This window comes from Chanodichthys erythropterus, chromosome 11, assembly GCF_024489055.1.
Source record: "Chanodichthys erythropterus isolate Z2021 chromosome 11, ASM2448905v1, whole genome shotgun sequence".
NCBI lineage: Eukaryota > Metazoa > Chordata > Actinopteri > Cypriniformes > Xenocyprididae > Chanodichthys > Chanodichthys erythropterus.
The window spans coordinates 18,488,218-18,512,256 of NC_090231.1; the positions used below are offsets into that span (position 1 = coordinate 18,488,218).

The 24,039-nt window shown below is 36.9% G+C and overlaps 2 protein-coding genes across 5 annotated transcripts; both read right to left on the reverse strand.

Annotated features, from left to right (window-relative positions):
• Positions 1-75: 75 nt before the first annotated feature.
• Positions 76-18,294, reverse strand: phka1a (phosphorylase kinase, alpha 1a (muscle)). Of its 4 annotated transcripts, none has more exons than XM_067401923.1 (33): positions 18,157-18,294; positions 17,711-17,846; positions 16,503-16,661; positions 15,966-16,013; positions 14,561-14,729; positions 12,556-12,638; positions 12,375-12,455; positions 11,658-11,756; positions 11,392-11,538; positions 11,238-11,291; positions 10,910-11,032; positions 9,941-10,036; positions 9,708-9,815; positions 8,945-9,023; positions 8,705-8,839; positions 8,442-8,551; positions 8,068-8,212; positions 7,886-7,964; positions 7,626-7,795; positions 5,361-5,531; positions 4,455-4,543; positions 4,217-4,362; positions 3,959-4,112; positions 3,694-3,773; positions 3,530-3,608; positions 3,006-3,135; positions 2,819-2,920; positions 2,562-2,677; positions 1,999-2,043; positions 1,713-1,874; positions 1,395-1,448; positions 1,094-1,294; positions 76-991 (listed from the first exon to the last, which is right to left on the reverse strand). In XM_067401923.1, exons 2-33 carry the CDS (start codon positions 17,786-17,788, stop codon positions 818-820), a joined length of 3,666 nt encoding a protein of 1,221 aa, XP_067258024.1. In that variant the 5' UTR covers positions 17,789-17,846; positions 18,157-18,294; the 3' UTR covers positions 76-817. The 4 variants fall into 4 exon arrangements, with proteins under 4 accessions (XP_067258024.1, XP_067258027.1, XP_067258026.1 ...); XM_067401926.1 differs by having other exon boundaries at positions 7,725-7,795; positions 18,020-18,293; XM_067401925.1 differs by having other exon boundaries at positions 7,656-7,795; positions 18,020-18,293.
• Positions 18,295-20,090: 1,796 nt separating this feature from the next.
• On the reverse strand, positions 20,091-22,371 carry leap2 (liver-expressed antimicrobial peptide 2). The gene is made up of 3 exons (XM_067400527.1): positions 22,238-22,371; positions 21,451-21,620; positions 20,091-21,124 (listed from the first exon to the last, which is right to left on the reverse strand). Exons 1-3 carry the CDS (start codon positions 22,304-22,306, stop codon positions 21,085-21,087), a joined length of 279 nt encoding a protein of 92 aa, XP_067256628.1. The 5' UTR covers positions 22,307-22,371; the 3' UTR covers positions 20,091-21,084.
• Between the last annotated feature and the right edge of the window lie 1,668 nt (positions 22,372-24,039).

Consider the following 24,039-nt stretch of genomic DNA (forward strand, 5'->3'; position numbering starts at 1 on the left):
GAAACAGCAAAAATGACAAATGTCGGAATAATTAAATAAGTAAAATAAGTTTATTTAAATTTAATTTTTATTCAGTTGTAATGTATTATATTGTAAGCAAAATAAATAAAAGTTACTATCCCATAATGGCTTCTCTATATAAGCAAACATCTACTACTGACTTGTAACTCAGCTGTGAAGACCATAAATGCTAAGTCTAAAACACAACTGAAGCTAATTACTATACACAAGTAGTCACACCTCCCCATTAGATTGTAAACATACACTACATTCTCATTCGCAGTAGCTCTTCATTTATATGCTGGCAAATAAAAACCAAAAACAACAAAACTGAGTTTTATGCTTAACAGACCTAAGTCAGGATAGACATAATATTACATTTTACATGGATGAAAACGAGGCTGTGAGGGATACACTTACAGTCTTTACATTGTATAAACATCCTAGATCACATACAATTTTCAAAATGCACCACTTTTACTTTCAGCAGCTAAATAATCAACATTTTGTTCAATACAATGCATTGAACACACTGGCTCCTCACTGGCTCATTTTCATTCCTGTCGAAAATTAAATATGTTGCTACCCTGACTCTGACTAAGGTCTATGGAGAATCTATTCAAGGACTACTGAGTAACAACACCATCAAACTCTGAACTACCAAAGCATGTGGTCAACAAGTTTATTCAGTCTTGTTCAAAACTGTTGCAGATTTTGCTTTAATAATCAAACTCACACAAATATCACATTAACTGCTCTAAAACAGTGGTCTCTTCACTATACAATAAAAACAATACTATTTAAAAACTTCAGGTTATCACTGTACAGTACAGGCGCCACTAGGTAGAAAGTCCTGGACGTAGGTAGCCACAGCTTTAGTGAGGTAAGTCATGGTGCCAAAGCGGCCACTGGGTGCAGTATCATACAGGAGCCGGCAGATGCCCGTAGAATGATCCTTTTCTAAAATACTGTCCTCTGCACCAAGATCCTTCTGCAGGAGGGAGTGAGAGGAGATTTTTTGTTGATAATATATAGTTGATAACATATACCATTATATATACACACCATAAAAATTTTAGTTAAATACCCTTACCTGGTCCTTGAAGAACATGTCATTGGCGATGTGAACAACCTTCTCTATGTGGATGATGCTGCCAATGCTTTTTATGTCCACATCAGCCAGCATGGTCAGTACAAGGATCCCTTCCACCAGCAGCTGCCTATATTCAGGCTGAGGGACGCGGTTCAGCACCCTTTCCACATGTACTGCAAACTTAATCTCACCTGGGGTCATCTGGAGAGAGGGAGACATATAGAGATGGGGAAAGAAATGAACACCAGCACCAGAAGGCAATTAGGGGAACATGTAAAAGGATTTTTAAAAGGGCCCAAACCTCTCTTGTAGTGGAAGATGGGAGCACAAAGCCTTCTATTGAAAGGCCATGACACTGTCAGGAGAAAAACGAAACAAAACAAATTAATACCTTCCACTAATTTGCATAAAAATATTTTCCTAATCATTATTTTTAGCATAAGACCGGACGAGACCATTTGTAACTTGAATGTGTGATGCTGAATTCTGAGGTTGAATGTGTGCACTTTGTCATTCTTCTAGGTCTCACACAATCACAGAAAATAGCTTATGGGATGAAAGGTCAAGTATTTTTCCATTTCATATGTTATTAATATAACACTGCTTTAATTCTTCTAACCTTCTGTAGAATCTTCCAGACTTTTTGATAGAAGCCTACAGGAACTCTGTTGAGAGCTCCATCAAGCCTTCTTCTGCGCAGCCACTGGCCCTGCCGACTGTCCCGGGATGCACCAACACTCACTGAGCTGTCAAATCCATCAATTGAAGGCATCCGGGACCTCTGTAAGTCACATTTTAGCACAAGTCAACAAGTAAACATTTTTTGCAACTCTTAGCAGCCTAATCTTACCCTTCAAAAAATATGAGTGAAACGTTAGCATGGCTTTGAAGAACCAAGAACTTACCCCTGACTCCATGTGCTCAGTGTCGAAGGACTGACCTGAAAATGTCTACAAAGGGAAAAGACAGACAAGGGGATGGACAGTTTTACAAACTTCCTACATGACAAAACACATTTGAGCCTTCTTCAACAATTACGTTCACATCACCAGTGGAATTAAACGTCATGCACCTTCAGACCCGTACATTTCCCCGTACATTTCTCGATATCCAGATTTAAACGTTAAATATAGATTTGTGTATTTCCTTCACAGACCATTAACCCACCAAATTGAGCAGCTGATGTCAGTTTGTATCTTGACATTTTTGAGTTCTTTGAACTTAATTTGAGATTAGACCACATTACATAAGTCACAGCTCATTAGACACATCACCTTACTTTGGATCGACCAAGATAATCGGTGCTCTTCCAGCTGAAAACATTTAAGCATTATTAAATATATAGAGACATGACATATATGGGGGCTGTAGTGTATACACAATTACATTTTTCCATCTTAAAACTGTGCTTTTGTTATATGTATATCTGGCCTATGTATGTTTTTGTTCTGGATGAGCAGTCACTTACCATCTTCATGTCACTCTTCAGTTTGCTGATGCCTGCACGCTCACTCTTGGTGGCACCAACATTGCCAACCTCATGGATGGAGATGACGGGACTGGCGCCGGGCTCAACTGAGCGAACTGAACAGCCAACATACACTCATTCAGACAACCTAACCAATGTACTAAATACTAAATGTACTGACATTTTGATGTGTTTTAAGTTTTCCAATTATTATTGCTCAAAAATACAAAAAAAAAAAATCTCATGAAGTCACTCACCACTTCTCTGAACACCAAATTCTTTGCCACTCAGAATGTGGTGGAGAAGATTCTTCAACTCAGAGGGACTCAGTTTCATTAGACTCTCAGTGGCCTCCTCACCTACAACACACAAAAACATATACAAACTTGTCATCAAATCTCCTAAATTGCACTATGAACACACAATGAATGATAAATGCAGTACCTGAGCAGTTTAGAGATTGGGCCAGCTCAGTTGCCATAACCTGAATGATGAGGCCAATCCTCAGGCGAAACATCTCACTGAACAAACTGGGCTGTGTTCTGATGATCATTGCCAGGTACACTATGATCTCCTAACACATAAACAAAAATACAGTAAAAACTGTAAATTTTGTAAATAATAAACTGTAATATTGTGAAATATTACTACATTTTAAAATAAGTTATTCTAATTAATATATTTTAAAATGTAATGTATTCCTGTGATGGCAAAGCTGAATTTTAGCAGCCATTACTCCAGTCTTCAGTGTCACATGATTTGCTAATATACTGAACTGGTCCTCAATTCAAATGTTTTTATTGTTAAAATGTGTTTATGTTATTATTATCAATGTTGAACAGTTGATCTGCTTAATATTTTTGTGGAAACCATGATACCATACTTGCTATGAATTTATTTAAAAAAAAATCTTACTGACCGCAAACTTTTGAACAGTAGTGTAAAATCAGCATATGTTTGCGTGTAACCTGGGTGAGGATGGCGATAGTGATGTTGTTCTCGCTGGCTTGATCAATAAGTAAGGCCAGCTGGTCAAGAGGCAAAGGCCTGCAGAGAAACATCCAGATCACACACAAATGCTAACAATACAGTGCAGCGTTTTAGTGTCATCTGAATAACTATGAAAACTCACGCAGTAATGGTCTTCTCTCTGGGCTCCGGAGGTAAACCGACTGTCAAGTGCTTCTGATGGGCCAGCAAATCTGAGCAGGCCTACAAACACAACCATCAAGCAAAATATAGAACAATTAAGTACATACCGTACAATATAATCTCATCCTTTGAAGTAAGACTGCCAATGTAACAGAAAGAGCATATGTAACATTTCTTGGATGTGAGAAATGCATATAGCCGATGTTATGGTTTCTTTTATCACAAGCTTGCATTTAGATCTCTACCCAGTCCAGTTCCTCCACTTTCTTGCGGAGCATGCCTGAAATCATACGGATGAGATCCCAGCAGCGTAGATCTCCTGCCTTCTCATAGAGCTCCACCAGTAAACTCTTGACAGTGGTGCATTTCCCATGCAGCTGAGTATCCCAATCCATTCCCCTGTAAGAAAACACACAACACGTTAGATTCAATACAAAATAAAACAAATCTATAGAGGTTTACACACTTATATAACTCGGATTCAAATGTGGTAAGGGACTTACTTGTCTTTAAAAAGGATGTAGAGGATGTCTGCCTGATCATGAAGGCTCTCAGTGTCTTTAAGCACTTGGACTAGACCACTGTGGTCAGTGCCGCCGCGAGAGTCCCGAGGCAGGTTACACTCGGAGGACATGGGCACATCTGGACTCTACAGAGTTCAATTAAATATATTAAATATTGTTTTCTGTCACCTCAGTTTTGCATTATTAAAAGATCCTTTGCATGTCTGCATATACATACATGACTGGTCCGTGGTCCCGGGAAATCTTTTAGATTAAGCGCCGGCTGAGGGGAGCGGAAAAGCTTATTGGGAAGATACATGTGCAAATCTAAAAAAAAACAGACGAGGAACAAAAAAAGACAAGGCAAAAATGAATAGGAATGTACACAGACAAATGGTGTTCTCTTTGTGTTGTTAGACAAATGCCCAATTGATTTTGTTTTGCCTCCAAAGCAGGTTTTTCTTAAGCCTCCATTGTTGCTTGTTCACCCAAAAATAACATGTTTGTCATCATTTGATCCCCCTCCTGTCATTCTAAACCTGTATGACTTTCTTTCTTCTGTGGAACATAAAAGACAATATTTTAAGAAATGTCTTGTTTTTTTCTCCATACAAAAACTACACACTTAAGCGGTTACACTTTAGTATGGGGAACAATTCTCACTTTTAACTTTCCATTTAAACTCTAGTTTCTTATTAGTTTGCATATTACTAGAATACTGGCTCTTTATTGGTACTTATAAAGCACATATTAATGCCTTATTCTGCATGACCTTATTCTACATCCTTTAACATCTACCTTACAATTAATAAGCAGTAAATTAGGAGTTAATTGAGGCAAAAGTGATTGTTAATAGTAAACATGTGTTGCCCATACTAATGTGTTACCAATTAAGCTTTTAATACTTTTAATATAACATCCTTGCATGATAGCATTCTGCCCTTTATATCCACTGCATCTTTCCCTGTGGCCTCTGCTTTTTCAAATGTTAAAAAAATTACTACTGCAATTATTTTGCGCAGACTCAACTAATCAATTTTGTGATTAATTGTTGACTATTTGCTAATCGATTGGCTGTTGCATCCCTAAAGACTACCCTTTAACATGTAAGAGTTCGGTTTGAGTTGATATTAGTTCAGCTCACTGTGGATTTGGAGCTCCTTGGCTTTGTTCACAAGAGACACCATCTCACGTGTCTTAGTGGCTGCAGCCTTGAAGCGACTCAGTCCTTTTGCCTCTGCCTCAACTCTGAGTCCCCGCTGAGGCACGGCTGCAGTCAACAGCTGGTCCAGGTATTGTGCTAGATCATCTGTATCTGGGAAAGGAAAGTTTAGAAGTCAGGATTAGAAAGACATGAGGAGACATGAGAGGTTGTTGGGCTAAAGGTAACAATGAGCAGCAAGACTCAAGTAAAACTGTGTGCAATCCTCAAAAACATTATGTGTGACATTACAGCCTGCATTCTAAAAGTAAATGCATTCCTTGCAGAATCATTCAAGCTTGATAACCAAGATTATTAATTTTTTATGCTTCATGCTTTAACATGTAAGACAGCCACTACCACTAGCCACTTTGGCAGTTGAATATAATTTCAGCCTACAGCCAAATGAAAGGTAGCCAAGCTCATCGTATCATAAAATTACAATTCAATCAGAATTCTTTATTGATTAACTTGCTGTTAGTGAAGGCGGGATAGGCGGAATCACGCTGAATGACACACAACAGAAGCGCTCTCGTGCACGATTAGATCTCCTTGCGCCTGAATAGTCAAATACACGCACACACAGATGTCAAAATGCCCATTGTGTGGAGTAGGCTATCACGTGAATACAGCTGGTTATGGCTTAAATGGACGTTAACAGGTGGGTAAAAACTGGACATGTGTCAGTATATTACGTCCATGCATTCAGCAGCCCAATTAAATACCTGTGTCATTTGGTGAGCAAAAATTTTAATGTCAAGCCCTGGTCACTGCACCGGTGGATACTGTACTTCAGAATCACAGATTCTATGTCTTGGATGTATGACCAAAATAAGAATTTTCAACAATTTTGCTGTGAGAAAAGGCTATAAAGGATCGGTCACCTGCAGCATCCTCCACTTGCTATAGAGCCTACTAGCTGGGACTCCTTTATGTAAAAAGACATGACGAAATGACGCAAAGATGAACGCAAAGGCTGCATGCTCAAATTTTTACAGAAACTTACCAGCACCGCTCTTATTAGAAAACATTATTACAAGCTTACCGTTGTGAATCGGTTCCGAACCACGTTCCTGGAGCCCCCCCAACATTGCACATTTTGCATATCTCCTTTGTCTGACACACCCATTTCAGGTCTTGGAGTCTCAACTAATGAGCTGATGATCTGTATCAGGTGTGTTTGATTGAGGAGACATGGAAAACATGCAGTGTTGGGGGACTCCAGGAACATGTTTGAGAACCCCTGGGCTAAGGTAAGGAGATAGTTTTGAACACTGGCTGATTATATACTAGCTCAAAAATTTTTTTTTTAACCAAAAAATGTTACAGACTACAGCTTTAAGTATGGAGTACTGTTAATTAACAACGTACTTACTATAGGGGTGGGGTTTGTTATTTGCATGTAAATATGCTTAAATTACTGTTATTACTGTACATGCAACAATGTAACAAGGACACTGTAAAATAAAGTTGCTACCGAAAGTTATAAAAAAATGCAAGAATCTTTAACAAGATATGGTGTTCACATGCTTACTGCAAATGTTCAACATAAAACATATCAATACATCTTGCAATGATGGTAGAGAGAAAAGGCTAAGATTCCAAATTAAACCAGAAGAGTTAAAGGTCAGAGATGTTTAAATGCTTTGTCCAGCAACTGTTTAGGCTATTTTCCCCTGGTTTCACAGACAAGGCTTAAGCCTAGTCCGAGACTAAAAAGCAAGTTTGAGCTGTTTTAACTAAAAGCAACTTTCACTGACATATCTTAAAATATGTCAATGCCACAATGCTTTGTCTCAAAATGCACACCATTAATGTTATTTTTCTATTGCATGTTTATAAAAAGGTCTTAAATGTCCTAATTGAAGGCCTAATCCTGGCTTAATCTAAGCCCTGATGGTGAAACCAGGCCTTAATGTACTTAAAATGCATTACACAAACTCTCCCTAAAAATCAGACTCAAAACAACAAAATAAATAAATATGGGAACTTTTATGCTAAAATGTAGCCTAGGCATAAAGTCAATGCAAAATGAGGGAATAGAAAAAAAAAAAAATTAGAAAACACAAAGAACAATGAGTTTACCAATGTGAGCTACAGTATTCAAATCATAAATCCCTACATCAAGTACTTCAACTCACAGAATCTGCCCATTTCAGAAGTCATTGTCAAACATAATCTCTTTGTCAGAATATTCTTTCCCCTTACCATCACTGAAGTTCAGGTCATGCATAGCACCTCTAAAGTAGCTGTCCTCAACATCATCATCTTCATCCAAACCATGGGATGTCATGGAGCGTGTCTTACCACTATCGAGGAAGCTCAGACGAGCACAACAAGACGTGGTCAGAAACTCAGATAACTTGCCAGTCTGGATCCTAGCAAAATTGAGAGCTAAGTGAGCTAAGACTGCCCTCAAATATGTATTGTTGATGACATGATATTTACTTATATCCTCATTATCTGACCTTGCCCCTCCAAAGTAGCCATCCTGTAGCTTCTTAAGTGTGGCCAGCACAGCAGGTTCCAAGTCTGTGTGGTCATGGTCTAAGAAGTAACATACATAAAATTAGGAAAACCTACACATTCAAAATCTTTAGAATTGTTTTCCGTTGACCCTACATTATCAGAGGCACAAGTTTTCACTCACTAAGCATGGTCTGGGAAACAGGAAAGGTGACGGTAGGACGTCCAGTCATCCTCCAGCGAGAAGACAGGTAAGACAGGTCAGTGCGCAGCATTTCCACAATCATCTTGTTGTCCAGGGCCAGATAGAACTGCTGATGATCTATGAACTACAGCAACATGACAAACCCAGAGACATGAAGTAATGTGAAATAATGTGAAAAAAAAGAAAGAAGACAAAATAACATTTGGTCTTTAGGGTATATTTTTAAAGCTGTAAATATCTTTCTGTGGGTCATTTCAACTTATTTTTATTTAACTTCTGCTGGGTGACAAGTAGTGGCTCTCTTAAGACAGCATAAGGTTCAAACATGCCTATTTCAGCTCATTATTATGAACCTGAGGTGTGAAGCTAAAGATGGTGTTGCGGATGATGTACAGCTTGGAGGTTCCCAACACACCAATCCTACGGTAAGGTCTGCCAGTCAGCCCCAGTCTCTCATTACGCCCTTAGAGAAAGGAAACACACTTGCACCCTAATTACATGATATAAACATTTATGTCTACTAAAAACATAGTCGACTGTCAAAAACAATAGCTTGCTTTGTATTTCTTCATACTACTATCAAGTGAGACTTGGACTATGGTGTAGCACTTCTTACCTAGTCTTGCGTAAATATGGCTGAGAACTCGAGAAGGCTGCACTCTGATGGGGTGGATGTCTGCTACTGTCTCCACATCAATCCCATTCTTCTGCAAGAGTGCCTTAATATCCTCATTCTCAGCAAGGATGGACACTTATCAGAACAAAATTCAAACATCAGGGTGATTTTCAACCATATGCAGTGCATCACACATGTGCCATTAAGAACTGAGTGCAACTGGTTAATAATGAAAGATACCTTGTACAACAACATCTGGTTTAGGGATGGTAGAGAATCTGCGGTTTAAAGGGTCTATCTCTCCAGGAGCTAAAAAACCCTGAAATATAAAGGAAAGGAGAATTTTAAGGTGTTCGTCATACTTCCCCAGATATAAATTGGTACCAAAGGCCGCATTAACTGAATATTTTACATCATTGACTGAATTTTTTTTTTTAACAGTGATGGAAAATCTGAAGACTGTCCATCATTTTGACAAAGCATTATTTTGTTTTTAGATTGTAGTGTCGCAATGTTAGAATGTAGGCCTCATGTAATTTTACCCTTTTTTGCGCATAATATAACAGACTACATGGTTACATTCATGTTTGTTTTCATAGCCTTCAATATGAACATTGTTTGTAGGAAAATATTGGGCAGGATGTGAAATTAAAAAAAACAAACATTCATCTACTTTGTGTGGTGTTGAACAAGAAAAGTGACACACAGTCTCTGTTTATCTGTTCTCTTAATAAATAAATAAATGAATAACCGTGCATATATGCTCATTCTGTAAGTTCATGATTAAAAATTATAAAAAATGTGAATGAAAAAAAATATTATTAAATGTCTTATTATCATTAATATATAAAAATTAAAATGACAGGTAATAATAGGTTATGACAGAGTTTTTACAACCCTGTCCATCAAAATGACGGCCAATGAGAAAGTCTAATGTAACCACTGCTTGATACAAAGCTATCAAAGGAGAAGTATAGGAAAGACATGATCTATAACCTCTCACCTCTGCCAAAAGGTTCCCCATGACGTAAAGGGACTGGCCCCACTTCAGAGGGCACTTTCCCATTGGGATCCTCTCCACCGTGTGAGGATTAACATACTCTTCATCAACCTGAAATAATGGGAAAAAAATTATGTTATCAAAACTATGAGAAGCAAATTTCATCTGAATTTAATCTGAATATTCAGATTTATATATAATAAAAAAAAAAAATCAACAATTTAATTGTGTCTTACCTTATCAGGAGGAACACTATAGAGCTCAGGCAGCAGCCGTATCCCATCCTTCTGTTTGATCATGATACCTTCCAGAGCTTCTTGATACTCCTGAACCTGAGAGGACATAAATGTGGAAATGCAGCCTGCCTGTATCTGCAACACAACCTTAAATACATCCTGTTTGAAATATTTTTAACCCCTAGAAAGTCTCTCATAAGCTTTGCTCAAATATTTACAGTAGCTGCCAGAAGCCACAAGAATTCACTCCACTTAAGATTTAAATAAACTACACAACTTTTATAATCTGAAAAGATTTTAAAACACTAGGCACCCTACATGTGACTGTAAATGGTTACAAAGATGTGAATCATACACTAAATGACTGAAGGTCACATACAAGTCACATAAAGTCATTCAAATTACAACACACTAACAAAGAAACCTGTGCTTCATTGCTAGAAGACACATGACAATTGAAAACGATTTTAAAATTGGATTAAAATATCAAAAATGTTTGATATCCTATGACTGTCTGTACTCAACATACACTACATTACGCAGCTTCCTGTGAAATCTTAAACTCATACTGCCTAAAATCTGCAGACTAGCGTTGATTCGTCCAAAGTGCAAATTGGGGCAAAAATCTGTGCAAAAGTTGTGTAGAATATTCCAGCCTTTACTAGCATAACTAACTAACTAACTAACTAAATGTAACTTTAACCTTTCTGTAACAGTATCCACACTATGTTTGAAACCACATTATCATCTGTATAGCTCTTGCCACTGAGTCTTAGTATTTTGGTGATTTCAGTATAATATTTAGGCAATTGACAATTTAACAACATAAATCACACAAAGCTCTCTTTTAGCTAACCCTGGTAGAAATGTAGGGTAGAAATACCCTTAAACATGAACATTTTCAACCTTCATATTTCCAGAATGAGACCAGTTTAAAAATGATGAATGCTGGTAAAATCATAATTTTACCTGCTCTCGACTGTTGATAAAGATGCCATCCAAGATCAGGTAGGTCCAAAAAAGTGGCCACTCACATTCAATGTTTTCAAAAAGCTTCAGCTCAGCAGATTCATAGTACAGCCTGTTGGGGTCCTATTGAAAAAAGAGGTTATGCATTTAAAAAAGTCTGATCAATTAACTACATATTTACATCTCTGTAATAATTCTTAATATTCAATGTAGTATTGAATGTATTTGCTGCTACATATTATAAAGTATTTGTACGTTGAATGAACAGAAAATAATCCAATAAGATGCAACGTGTAACCTAATTTGCCTGTGTATTGGATATACTGACCTCTTTAGGAGTTTTGTGGCCATCTCTAAGGAAACGACAACAGCCATATCTTCCCTACAGACATAAGAAATGCAAGTAAAGGAAATAAACCACCCTAGTGTAAGGGACAGACAGCTGTTAAACAAGTTCCTCATGTTAGAGATCAAGTTCTGACCTGGAGCTTTGAGATGATTTCCTCTTTAGTGATATTGACTAACTCCATGTCTTCAACAGCAAAGGCTGGATATGAAATGATGGACAGGAGCCCAGCATCCACCTCTTTAGATGTTGAAGCTCTGGGCAACAGGGAGCTCAGAATGGACTGAGATAAATATGTGGTAGAAGGGAGATGGTAATCATTTTAATCTTTTTTATTAAGCATGCTGATGCTGAAAAACAAGCATAGGAAAATCCAAAGCACTAGAATCTCTACAGCCTCACCTGACAGTGCTGGATATCATCTGCTAAGGCATGAACCACAGAGTCAGGTCCTCCTTTGGCCCCAAATAAATTCAAGTCATCTAGGGCTTCGAGTGCTGCCTGAAGTTACAAAGGGTCCATTCAGGGGCTGTTATAGTACTTTGTCTCATTTCAATGGTCAGAACAAAGCCTATATTTATTCACTGAGCACTGAAATTCAGGGCCACAGACTACAAATTAGCCACAGCCTGCTCTTCCAGAGATGATTACACTCTCATGTTTAGTGTTATGATCATTGAGGTTGCCACAATTTAATTTTTAATACAGATTTTCTGGATTCAAATGGGTACATTGTATTAAAATGAGGTTAAGGGCTAGTTCCCTGTCCTTAAAATGGTACTCTGTCTTCTCTGACAGAGAACAACCAGAAACATTTTTTTCTCTGAGCATAGTGTCGCAAGAGGAACAAACAGAACTGACACAAGCTTGCAGGGAGTTTTGGAAGTTGTGAAGGAACATTAATACCAGAGAGGCCATGTTGAGGTTACATTGGGTCATGTTCATCAGAGACGTTAATAGGCAGTGTTCATGAGTACACAGTGTGAACCCCCTCCCCATGCCAGCCTGAGAATTCTCAGCTGCTCAGAGAAGGACTGATAACATTGTGTGGAATGAGTGTGAGAGAAAGAAAGAGAAAGAGAGTTTGTTTGTTTGTATATTTTGTTTCATCAGACTCACTTTAGCCATCCCAATTGAGCTGGCATTGAGCTCAGGGATTCCCTGATTGGTTTTGTCTCCTCTCTCCCACATCCCATAGTCCTGAACAGTCATGGGAGAAAATGTCAGTTACAGACACACGGCGCCTCACAGCTAAAGCATATACATATAAGGCCTATATGATCAATACTGAGAGACTTACAGCCACTTTATATGCAGCTTCAATGTAAAACATCAGGTTTTGGACCACATCCACCTCATCCTGAGTGTACACTATGTGCAGCCCTAAAAGGACACAAGACAAAGCAAAGCATATGCATGAGAAGTTAATGCTGGGCTACAGTAAACTGACAGCAGCCAATCAGATTCTATATATTCCCCTGCTGTTTTGTCAATGACCTGTTAGTATAGTTCAGGGGTAGGCAAGTTCGGTCCTAGAGAGCCGACGTCCTGCAGAGTTTAGCTCGAACCCTGAAAAAAAAACCTTCAGCTGCCTATAGCCTTATCCTGCGTTCCATTCGGAACGGCTCATCCCTATGCCCAAATCCCTTCAAAGGGTTTACCCTCCGAAGCGAGAGCTTCGAAGGGATGAAGGGTGTCGGGGTCAAAAAAACCTCTTCTTTTGGAACGCACTTCAGCTTCATCTTAACGAGACAATCAAAGAGGAGTAACGTTAGATTGTGCAAGCTGCGCCCTTTGTTTAACGTTAGTTTCTTTTTTTATTTTAGGTTTATCGCACCATTTATACTGTGTCTATGTATTTTAAACATTTGAATGGACTGATAAAGAGAGCTGTAAAGTATTTTTGTTGAAGTACAATGTCGTTTTGACCATAATAATGTAGCAAATATAATCGTATAAATATTACAGCAGTATAGAAAAATACTATACATACATTTATAGGTAAAATCGAATTCCTAACCTCCTGTATCCATTCTGTGACGTCAAACAGCTTCCTTGTGCAAAGGATCATGGGGGCCCGAAGTGTCCATCAGTTGTACCCTTCGAAATTCTTCATTCCGAAGGGCCCTTTGAAGTGGCCAGTTTTGAGCACTTCGGTTTGGAACGACCCTTCAATATGGCGGCCATGATTATACGATATATCCCGTTTGGAACGCACCGTAAGTAATCCTGAAGAGCTTGATTAGCTTGTTCAGGTGTGTTTGATTAAGGTTGGAGCTAAACTCTGCAGGACAGCGGCTCTCTAGGACCGAACATGCCTACCCCTGCTCTAGTTATACATGTACAAAAGCGCAGGGCTGAATGATTATGGCAAAAAACACAATTGTTGGTTATTTTACTTTTTTGTAATTTTAATTAATAGAATTAAAGTGATAGGTGACTCAAAAATTAAAATTCTGACATTAATTACTGACCATCATGGTGTTACAAACCCATAACTCTTTGGTTAATCTTCGGAATTCAAATAAAGATATATTTAATACTCTTTTATCATTTTTGTCCATCCATTGAAAGTCCACGCAACCAAAATTTTCAAGCTTCAAAAACTTCATTAAGACTTTGTACAAGTAATCCATACGAATTGAGCAGTTTAATCCAAGTCTTATGAACAGATTTAATTTAGGCTACTCACATATAAACACTGATCAATGCACATACATAGAGCACATCAAATATGGTAAATGGAAGCTCAAATGAGCTTGTTTAAAATGCCAGAGCAAACCTCTGCCAAAACCTCTTGTCAGTTCTTAAACATTAAGCAAGCACATTGCAATTGTGTGATTTGTGTCTCTTCAGAAGACATGAATTAAACCATTCAATTCATATTGATTACTTTTACAATGTTTCAATTAACTTTTTGAATTTGAAGTGTGAAATTTTTTATGTAATGGAGGGACAGAAATCTCTTAAATTTCAATTATCTTCATTCATGTTGTGAAGATGAATGAAAGTCTTATGGGACAACATTAAGGTTAGTAAATGATGACAGAATTATAATATTTGAGTGAACTATCCTTTAAACATGAAAATATTTTGTCTGTGGTAACAGTGTGTCTTATTTTTGTCTGTGATTGTCTACAATGCTCAAACACTGCAACAAAAAAACACATTACAAAATAAAACACTTTGTACACAATTAGGGCTCACAAGGATGCTTGGACACTTTCAGAGGAAGAGCTGAGTGCCCTTAAGAGTCTCAGGTATCTTGATGTGTCTAATGTCACGTTATGAAAGCTCTAAAGTACCTGAGGCAGTCATCTGAGCCAGGAAGAGCAGGTAGAGGGAGGTAGCATCGAGCTGGAGATGCCCCCATTCCCGGTCACCCACCACAGCAGCACAGGTCTGAGTGTTATACTTGGCATGGAGGCTGTCTAAAGTGCTCTTACTGTATTTGAACTTCTCCACTTTGTCCAGCTGCGGGGGGACAAGAGAGAGCTCTTCAGATCACTTCAGACAAGTGGTAATTTGTGTTATGCTCAATTAATCTTAACCATAGATTGGGGGCTTTCTTTATGTTCACTACCATTCATAAGTTTGGTGTCTGTAATATTTTTTTAAAGGATTAGTTCACTTTCAAATTAAAATTTCCTGATAATTTACTCACCCCCATGTCATCCAAGATGTCCATGTCCTTCTTTCTTCAGTCGAAAAGAAAATGAGGTTTTTGATGAAAACATTCCAGGATTTCTCTCCATATAGTGGACTTCAATGGCCTCCAAACGGTTGAAGGTCAAAATTACAATTTCATTGCAGCTTCAAAGTGTTCTACACAATCTAAGACGTGGAATATGGGTCTTATCTGGACAAACCATCGCTCATTTTCTAAAATGTTTTTTAAAATTATATACGTTTTAACCATAAATGCTCATCTTGAACTAGCTCTCTTCTTCCTCTTCTTCTCTATTAGAATTCCGGCAGTGTAGACACTGCTAAGTGTATTACTGCCCTCCACTTGCACAAGCATATTGTATATGACAATTTAGTTCAAACTTTGACCTGTGGAGGGCAGTAATACACTTAGCAGTGTCTACACTACCGGAATTCAAATAGAGGAGAAGAAGAGAGCTAGTTCAAGATGAGCATTTATGGTTAAAACGTATATAATTTTTTTAGAAAATGAGTGATGGTTTCTCTAGATAAGACCCTTATTCCTCCGTCTGAGATTGTGTAGAACACTTTGAAGCTGCAATGAAATTGTAATTTTGACCTTCAACCGTTTGGAGGCCATTGAAGTCCACTATAGAGAAAAATCCTGGAATGTTTTCATTAAAAATCTTAATTTTTTTCGACTGAAAAAAGACATCTGGACATCTTGGATGACATGGGGGTGAGTAAATTATCAGGAAATTTTAATTTGAAAGTGAACTAATCCTTTAATGTTTCTGAAAGAAGTCTCCTATGCTCACTAAGACTTCCTTTATAAGATCCAAAATACAGTAAAAACATTAATATTATAAATTAGGCAACACTTTATTTTGATGATCCCCAAACAGAGATTCTACTGACTATAAGTAACTTTGCAAGTAATATGTAGCTGTAATTTATTACAACTGTAATATTTAATACTTGAAAATGTATTCCAGTATTGATTGCAAAGCTGGATTTTCAGCAGCCATTACTCCAGTCTTCAGTATTAATAGTGGATGGTACCTGTCGCATAATGCATTGAAGAAGTCCCCTCATTAACTTTACCACACTCTGAAAGAAGAAGAAAAGATCAGGGCAAACAGACTACCTCCAAAAACAACACTTGGAACAGGCTCAACTGTGACCTTTCAGCTCATCATTTAATAGCACAGGCAAGAGTAACATGACACTTCTGAGCCCACTGGGAAGAGACAGCATAGGTACACTGATACATACGCACATGGGGAAAGAAATGACAACTGACCTTTCTTTAAAAAAACATGCACAGATATAAAATAGTACACTACACTGCTGAATATTTTGGTATGGCGTCTAATGTGAGATCATTTGATTGAACAGTTGTTACAGTTGCTCAAGTGATCACAGATTGTCATCCAGTCGAACATATTGAGTTTGTTGGTTTTGTTAACCATTCTAGGTTCTCTAACATATAAATCATCATGAACAAATGTTGTTACTGAACAAATATCTTAAAAGTTGTACTTGATTGGTGAAAAAAAAAAAAAAATCAAAACAAACACATTTCATCACAGTTTGTACCTGCTCAAGCTCGTAGGCTTTAGCCTTGTCTTCATCGCGGTCTGCGTTCTTCCTGTAAGCCAGACTAAGACCCCAGACAGACAGGATGCTGTAGACATTGTCTCTCACCCAGGCATCAGGCTGCTCTTTGCTTGCTGGTAACAGACCTGTCACTGGGTCCTACAAGTTAGCAATACAGCTAGTTAAAATAATTAATAGCTACATGATTAATTTGCTCTGCCATTGTCATTTCAAACTACATATGAAATATGCAAGCATTACTTTTATACATTTAATAAAAAATATATATATATGTAAAATTATGTATTATGTAAACTATTGTTCAAAGTTTGGGATCAGTAAGAAATAAATTAAGGAAATTAATTCATTCATTTATAAAGGATGCATTAAATCAAAGTGACAGTAAAGACATTTATGATGTATAAAAGGTTTCTATGTCAAATAAAAGCAGTTTTTTTTTTACTTTTTATTCATCAAATAATCCTGAAAAATGTATAAGTTTCCACAAAAATATTAAAGAGCACAACTTTCAACACTGAATATAATAAGAAATGTTTATTGAGCAGCAAATCAGCATATTAGAATGATTTCTGAAGTATCATGTGACACTGAAGACTGGAGTAATGATGATATAACTATTTTTACAGCATTTTTGATCAAATAAATGCCACCTTGGTGAGCATTAGAGACTATTTAAAAACAATAAAAATCTTAAAAATGTTTTGAAAAATACAGTGTCATCTGTCAAAGTTGTTGTTTTTGTGTTGGTTTCTTTTTGTTTTTTGGAATTTATTTTCATGGGTGTTTTTTATGAAGGTTTATTATTTGTAACCATATAAAACACAGAACATGTCAAATATTCATCTGAATTAAATAATAAATAAATTAGTACACTAGCACTGACAAATAAATTAGTAATTAACAGATTTACAGGATTAGAAATGTTCCATTTTGTTACTTTCAGTGTCCATTTTTGCACCAAGCCCTGGTCAAACTCTGGCCCATAAAATACCTAAGTTATTTAATATATTTATAGTGACAAAACACTAAACTGCAATACTTTCTATAATGTACAGGAGTACGAATTCAAGAACTATGGCAGATAGAAAATGTCAAGTTATAAGAACTTAAGTGAATGAAGGCATGTTGAGTGAAATCACAAACTATTTAGTGAAGCATCAACAGATGTGATGAACTACAACACTCACTTGGTGACGCAGAATAGTCTGATGAACTATCCGCGCGTAGTTGTCAAGTTTAACTCCAGAATTGCTGCGACTCCTCATTTTAATGCCAAGCAAGTTTGCGAAAAACCTTTATGCTTCAAGAACCGCCAACATCCTCCTGCAATAAAACAATATGGACATTACGAAGGGGAGGCGAGCTGAACGAATTTGAAACCAAGCTGTCAAAGGGCTGCACGCATGGTGCTTAGAAACGCTCGCGCTGCATGACCAAACTAGAAAACGAGTTTTTCCGACAAAAAACTTGCGTAGATTCCGTAAACATAAACAAACCTGATCACGTAAAGGCAAAATCCGGAAGGAAAGTAGCCTAAATCGGTCGTGCACACTCGCGATTATACTGAAGCTAGTTACGATCAGTTGGGAGGATCTTCCGACTTTTCAAAATAACACCAGTGAGCTCAACTTACATAATGTATACATAGCGACACACTTTTAAAAGGACGACAGTTTGTGAACAAGTCTGAACATGTTTAGGATCATGGAGTAAGGTTGTAAAAACTTTGACTTCAAAGCTTGTTCTTACACCTCTTGTTAAAATAAAGAAGACGTCATATTCCTGACGTCACGCTGGACCTGCGTTTGAATCACGTGCACCCATTTTGGGGGGGATTGCAATTTTTTTATATACAGTGTATGTATGAATGAACCAACAAAATTTGATGAATTATTTTGTAGCTATTATGTAGCCTATGGAAAGTAGCCTACCATATACACAAAGAAAATGAACAAAAATCTGCAGAAAACACTTGTTTTAAAGGGATAGTTCACCCAAAAAATGAAAATTCGGTCATCATTTACTCAACCTCATGTTGTTCCAAACCTGTATGAATTTCTTTGTTCTGCTGAACACAAAGGAAGATATTTTGAAGAATGTGGGAAACTGAACAGTTTTGGGGCACCATTGACTTCCATAGTATTATTTTTCCTACTATGGAAGTCAACGATGCCCCAAAGCTGCCTGGTTACAAACTTTCTTCAAAATATCTTTCTATGTGTTCAACAGAACAAAGAAATTGTACAGGTTTGGAACAACCTGAGGGTTAGTAAATGAAGAATTTAAATTTTTGGGTGAACTCTCCCTTTAAGCTGTAAAACATAATTTGTTTGTTGATTATTTTCTTTAGTGATATCATGATTATAACAGTGAGTACACTTTGTGGGAACGCAAAACATCTTTGCGAGGGAACGCAAGGAACGCAATCTTTGCGAGGGAATGCAAAAGATTAAAAAAAAAAAATATTCCTCCCATCCCAAATTTTTTTCCACCACCAAGTAAAATTTCCTTCCTTCCCATTTTTTTTCTACCACCATGTCCCTTTAAGGGCTCCTTAGGAATCAGTGTTGTGTAGCATGCATAAACATTTAGACGAAGGCTCAGTTATTTCCTTTTGCACAAGTTACCAACAACCCTGCATAGGCTTCTTGTCTTTTTTTCAATCAGTGATTTCATAGTCTCGCTCCTGTCCCACTAAGTGGCAGTATAGTCACACCCTAACATGTTTCAATCTGGGTCAGATTTCAATGACCATTCATTTGATTAAAGGAATAGTTGTTATGGTCCTTACATCTCATCTCGTGTCCTATGAATTTTTTTAAAAAAATTGAGTTTTTTCTGTCTGCTCCCATAATCATCTTATCATCTCACCTTCCTGCCTCTCAGCTTCTGGGCAGTGATTTGGCCACATAATTTCCCTCTTGCTTATCATTGCTCTATCCCAGCTAATGTTGTTATTTTGATGTGTACAGGGGATTTTTATATTTAATATATACCTTATTAATGAAAAGTAATAGTTATGTTGGGACGTATAAGATAGTTGACTTAATTTTGAATGTAGAAAAAAAATCATTTTTTAGTGTTCCTCGTGAATGTGGTATGGGTCTACTAGCGTTTAGCACTTGCACTCTAACAGTCGGGAAGAATTACAAAGTTCACTAGTTATGTACTTAACTGGGACTGTATAAATTCTTTGTCTTTATGAGTTCTTTGTCACTCAGAATGTGCGTGAAAGGCACGCAGAGACAATGATAAGAAACAACAAAAAGAAAAGAAAAAAAATGTCATTTGAAAATTAGCATTTATACGTCTCTGAACACTAGTCTCCAATCTGCACTGCACATGCTTGACTAACCTTTTTGAATTCTAAGTCTGCCATATCAGCCAAATGGATGCTGTGTGCTGCGTGAAACAATGACTGATGTCTATTCAGGTCACAAAACTTTACATTTTTAAATGCACAATTTTACTGGAACAACTGCTAAGAAATATGATGGTGAACTGCAGTGATCTTTGCAACTGTGAAGGCAATAAATGGAGTTTGTGACATATAGATAATTTTGTCAGGGCACATTTTAATTTCATGACCCCAAAGTTCACTCATATAAGACATGCAAATATCAAGTTACAGTACAGTAAATATAACATATTAGTCTTATAGAGATATATCGTCAGATACATAAAAAAGAGCTTTAGATGAACTGTTGAGTCATACAAAAGGAAAAGAGAAAAACAATAAATAAGTATACCAGTATTAAAATGATGCTTGGAAATCTTGAGATGAGGTTGACACACTTATAACAACATAAATAGTGACAGGTAAAAGAGTCTTAAATTAAATACTACAAACGTGAGCACACAAAAGATGGAGGCAAATGGTTAATAATATCTAGGCACAATCAATAATGGCAACCTTTGCACTTTCTCTGTCCCTTTTCTGTAGTCTAACTTTCTCTAGTCTAGTCTTTGTTCAAAGACTTTTGGGTTGATCTAAGGCACTGCATGGTTTACATTTGCCTTCACTTGCATATAGCTTTCAAGTAACATGATCTAGTACTACAGACCAGTTTCCATGTTTAGACTGAGCTTAGTCCTGAGATGAGCTGTTAGTGGCAAGGGCCATACTGTACTCCAGGTACATCCAGGACATGGACTATATAATCTGGTTCAGGGAAACTGGCCCAAAATGACATTCTTCATTGACATACACTGTATCACCTTCCCAGCACCACCTGAAATCAGTCCATCAAAAATGTCATTCGATATAGCAATAGCCTACACTGTGCATGTAGGTTACAAGGATTATGTTGATTTTTCTTTGCACTCTCAAAAAAGTCCACAAGTTATGTACCTTATGATAAGCCCAATACTCAGAACATTACCTATTGCCTATTGCCTCCTTTGTGGCTTTAGAGGAGTCAGCCCTAGCCTTGACTATATGTCTAACTGATTATTAACTGCATTGCACATTCAGCTGGCCCTGTTGTTCACTGAATCAAGCTCTTGTCATGCATGATGGTGTAAAAACATCAGGTCAGAGAGCAAAGACGGAGTCTTCATTTTAGGAATTAATCGGTTGGCTGTAGGAACAGTGGCCTCTCCTGTGGATGAAAAGAAACATTAAGAATCAGTGAATTAGTTCTTGCATTTCTTGTTTAAAAGTCTGAAAATACTGCCAGCAAGACAAAAAAAAAAAAACCTCGCGTCAGTAAACACATCATCAGAGAAGAGAAGAGATGTCGTTACAAGAGGAAGGGGGAGTTGGATTTTAAAAAATAATAATAATGTACACAGATATATATATATATATATATATATATATATATATATATATATATATATATATATATATATATATATATATATATAAAAAAAAAATTACAGTTCTCAATTTTGATTTCAAGGTGACTTTAAGTGGTGCATTCACCTGCATATTGCTGTTGAGCACTCATAATTGTTCTGGCAGTAGGCACCGTGAGGTTTAGTACCCATGATCCTCCATAATGGGGTCATTCGAGCTGTTCTCTTCAGTGACCTTTGAATTTCCTGCACAGAAGTTGAGGGTGTGTCCGACTGTGGCATAGGACTGCAGGTTACCTGAAACACACAATGTGTCAATGAGCTCTACACTAATAAAACTTAATATCCATTTTATAATAAAGATACAATTATACAACCATTTCTGCATTTTTTTTCTGCATATTCTGTATTTATGTAGTTATGTTTCAGGAGTTTAACTATTGGAAGAAATCACTGCTAAGAAATATGATGGTGAACTGCAGTGATCTTTGCAACTGTGAAGGCAATAAATGGAGCTTGTGAAATACAGATAATTTTCTCAGAACACATTTTAATTTCAGGACCCCAAAGTTCACTCATATAAGACATGCAAATATCAAGTTACAGTACAGTAAATATAACATATTAGTCTTATAGAGATATATCGTCAGATACATAAAAAAGAGCTTTAGATGAACTGTTGAGTCATACAAAAGGAAAAGAGAAAAACAATAAATAAGTAAATCAGTATTAAAATTATGCTTGGAAATCTTGAGATGAGGTTGAGACACTTATAATAAGTAACACTTAATAAAAATTGAACTAACAGAAATATCAACAAACTGTGACGGTGTAAAAGTCAATAATTTAGAGAGCCATTAACCAATTTTATTTTTTTGTCAATATTAAAAATGAAAAAACTTGATCATAATTACCTGCTGGAAAAGCACCAAAAACACCAGGCACCAGGCTAGAAGAGCCCCTCTGTGACTGTGATCCTGCATGCTGAGTGAATAGGTTCAGTTGCTGTAACAGTGACACTGACCACAGAGACGATGTACTGCCTTATATACCTTCCAGTCAGCAAAAGAGAAACCAACTGCCTCTCCCTCATTCCTCTCTCTCTCTCTCTCTCTCTTCTTTCTCTCTCTCTCTTTCTTTCTCTGTCTCTCTGCTTTTTCATTACCAGATGTGGCACATATTTGCTTAATGTTTGTGACTGGAATAATGTGTCCTCTGGGACTCTAGGAGAAAACGCAGCCAAAGTTGAGAGAAGCAAAAGATAAGAAAGAACGAGAAGAATGAAGGATAAGAACAAAAATCAGCCATATTTTAGACATGTGCATATCAGCATTTTAGAGTTCAATGATGTAAATCTGCAGTTTCACCACAGTTTGTTGAACTGTACAATGTACACAGTTATGCAATGGTATTCACTGATTTAAAACCTAAGGCTTTAATTTTAATTTTCACATCCTTTTTCTTCAAAGTTCCTTTGACAGAGTTCTTCTGGCTCCCTTTTATCATATACACATGCACAGGGACCTTGAAAAAGAACAATGACTGATTGCGTTTTAATGAAGAATAACAAATGGACAAAAACAAGGAAAGAAAAAAGACTGAAAGAAAAGTCACAGCAAAGATGACAGCGGGTCAGACATGAGTCGGGCCTCTGATCCAGCTCATCACAAAGGTTCCACACTAACTCATGGTGTTTACTGGATATGATGCTTATCATCTTGGGATTATCAGTTCACATAAATAATACCCAGTATTTCCTAAGCTGGTGGCCTTGTTTTAAACATTTCTAGCATGCTCGTTGTGTTGGTCATATTGTGATAGAGCTCAAGGTTAAGCAAGTTTCTTCTTGAGTGCGAGGCAAACATGATTTGTTCAGATCAATGTTGCATTAAATTTATACAGGTTAAGTGTTTATTGAGGTCAAACAGCATATTGCTCACTATACTCTTTGAGGACTGGCCTTTCCCCTTTATGCTTGTGGTAGTTACAGTAACATTCAAAAGTTTGGGGTCACTTTTTCTGAAAGAAATTAATACTTTTATTTAGTAAGGACACTAAATAAATTGATCAAAAGTTACAATAAAGACATTTAAAATGTTATAAAGGTGTTCTATTTCACATGGTCTTTCTATTCATCAAAGAATCCTGCTAAGATAAGTATCATGGTTTTCAGAAAAACATTAAGCAGTGCAACTGATTTCATCATTAATAATAAGACGTAGTAATAATATTTTACAATATTACTGTTTTTCCTGTATTTGTGATCAAATAAATGCTGCATTGGTGAGAATAAGACATTTCTTTTAAAAGCATTAAAAAAATCTTACCGATCCCAAATTTTGAACATATTTAATGAAAAGCTGAAAAGATCAGAAAATTACTCATTTTATTCACACATCAAAGATGCAGGTTAAGACACTTGTATAGTCAATAAGGACACTGAGTGTGTGGCTTATTTTAGGCCACTGAAATATATAGATTAATGTATTTGAAATGTAAAACTAGCTTGACAAAAAAATGCCTTTAGCCATTGAACAGCGTTGGGTAATCAGCTTTAAATGAGGTGAACAGAATCATGTGTTTCCAAAGTTCATGGGAGCTTTTCAGTGCAATTCTACCAGGAAATCTCTATCCAACACTATCTGCACAGACGTGACTCTTCTGAGGGTCACTGTTCATATGAACACTGGAAAAAAGAAAGAATGCATAGATTTAG

Coding starts and splice junctions, on each gene's coding strand:
- phka1a (XM_067401923.1), bottom strand. CDS start 17,788: ATGAGGAGTCGCAGCAATTCTGGAGTTAAACTTGACAACTACGCGCGG. Junction 11,292..11,391: donor AAATCATCTCAAAGCTCCAG/GTCAGAACTTGA, acceptor TTATGTCTGTAG/GGAAGATATGGCTGTTGTCG. Junction 2,921..3,005: donor CCAATCTCTAAACTGCTCAG/GTACTGCATTTA, acceptor TGTGTGTTGTAG/GTGAGGAGGCCACTGAGAGT.
- leap2 (XM_067400527.1), bottom strand. CDS start 22,306: ATGCAGGATCACAGTCACAGAGGGGCTCTTCTAGCCTGGTGCCTGGTG. Junction 21,621..22,237: donor TTTTGGTGCTTTTCCAGCAG/GTAATTATGATC, acceptor TGTGTGTTTCAG/GTAACCTGCAGTCCTATGCC. Junction 21,125..21,450: donor TGCTCAACAGCAATATGCAG/GTGAATGCACCA, acceptor TTTCATCCACAG/GAGAGGCCACTGTTCCTACA.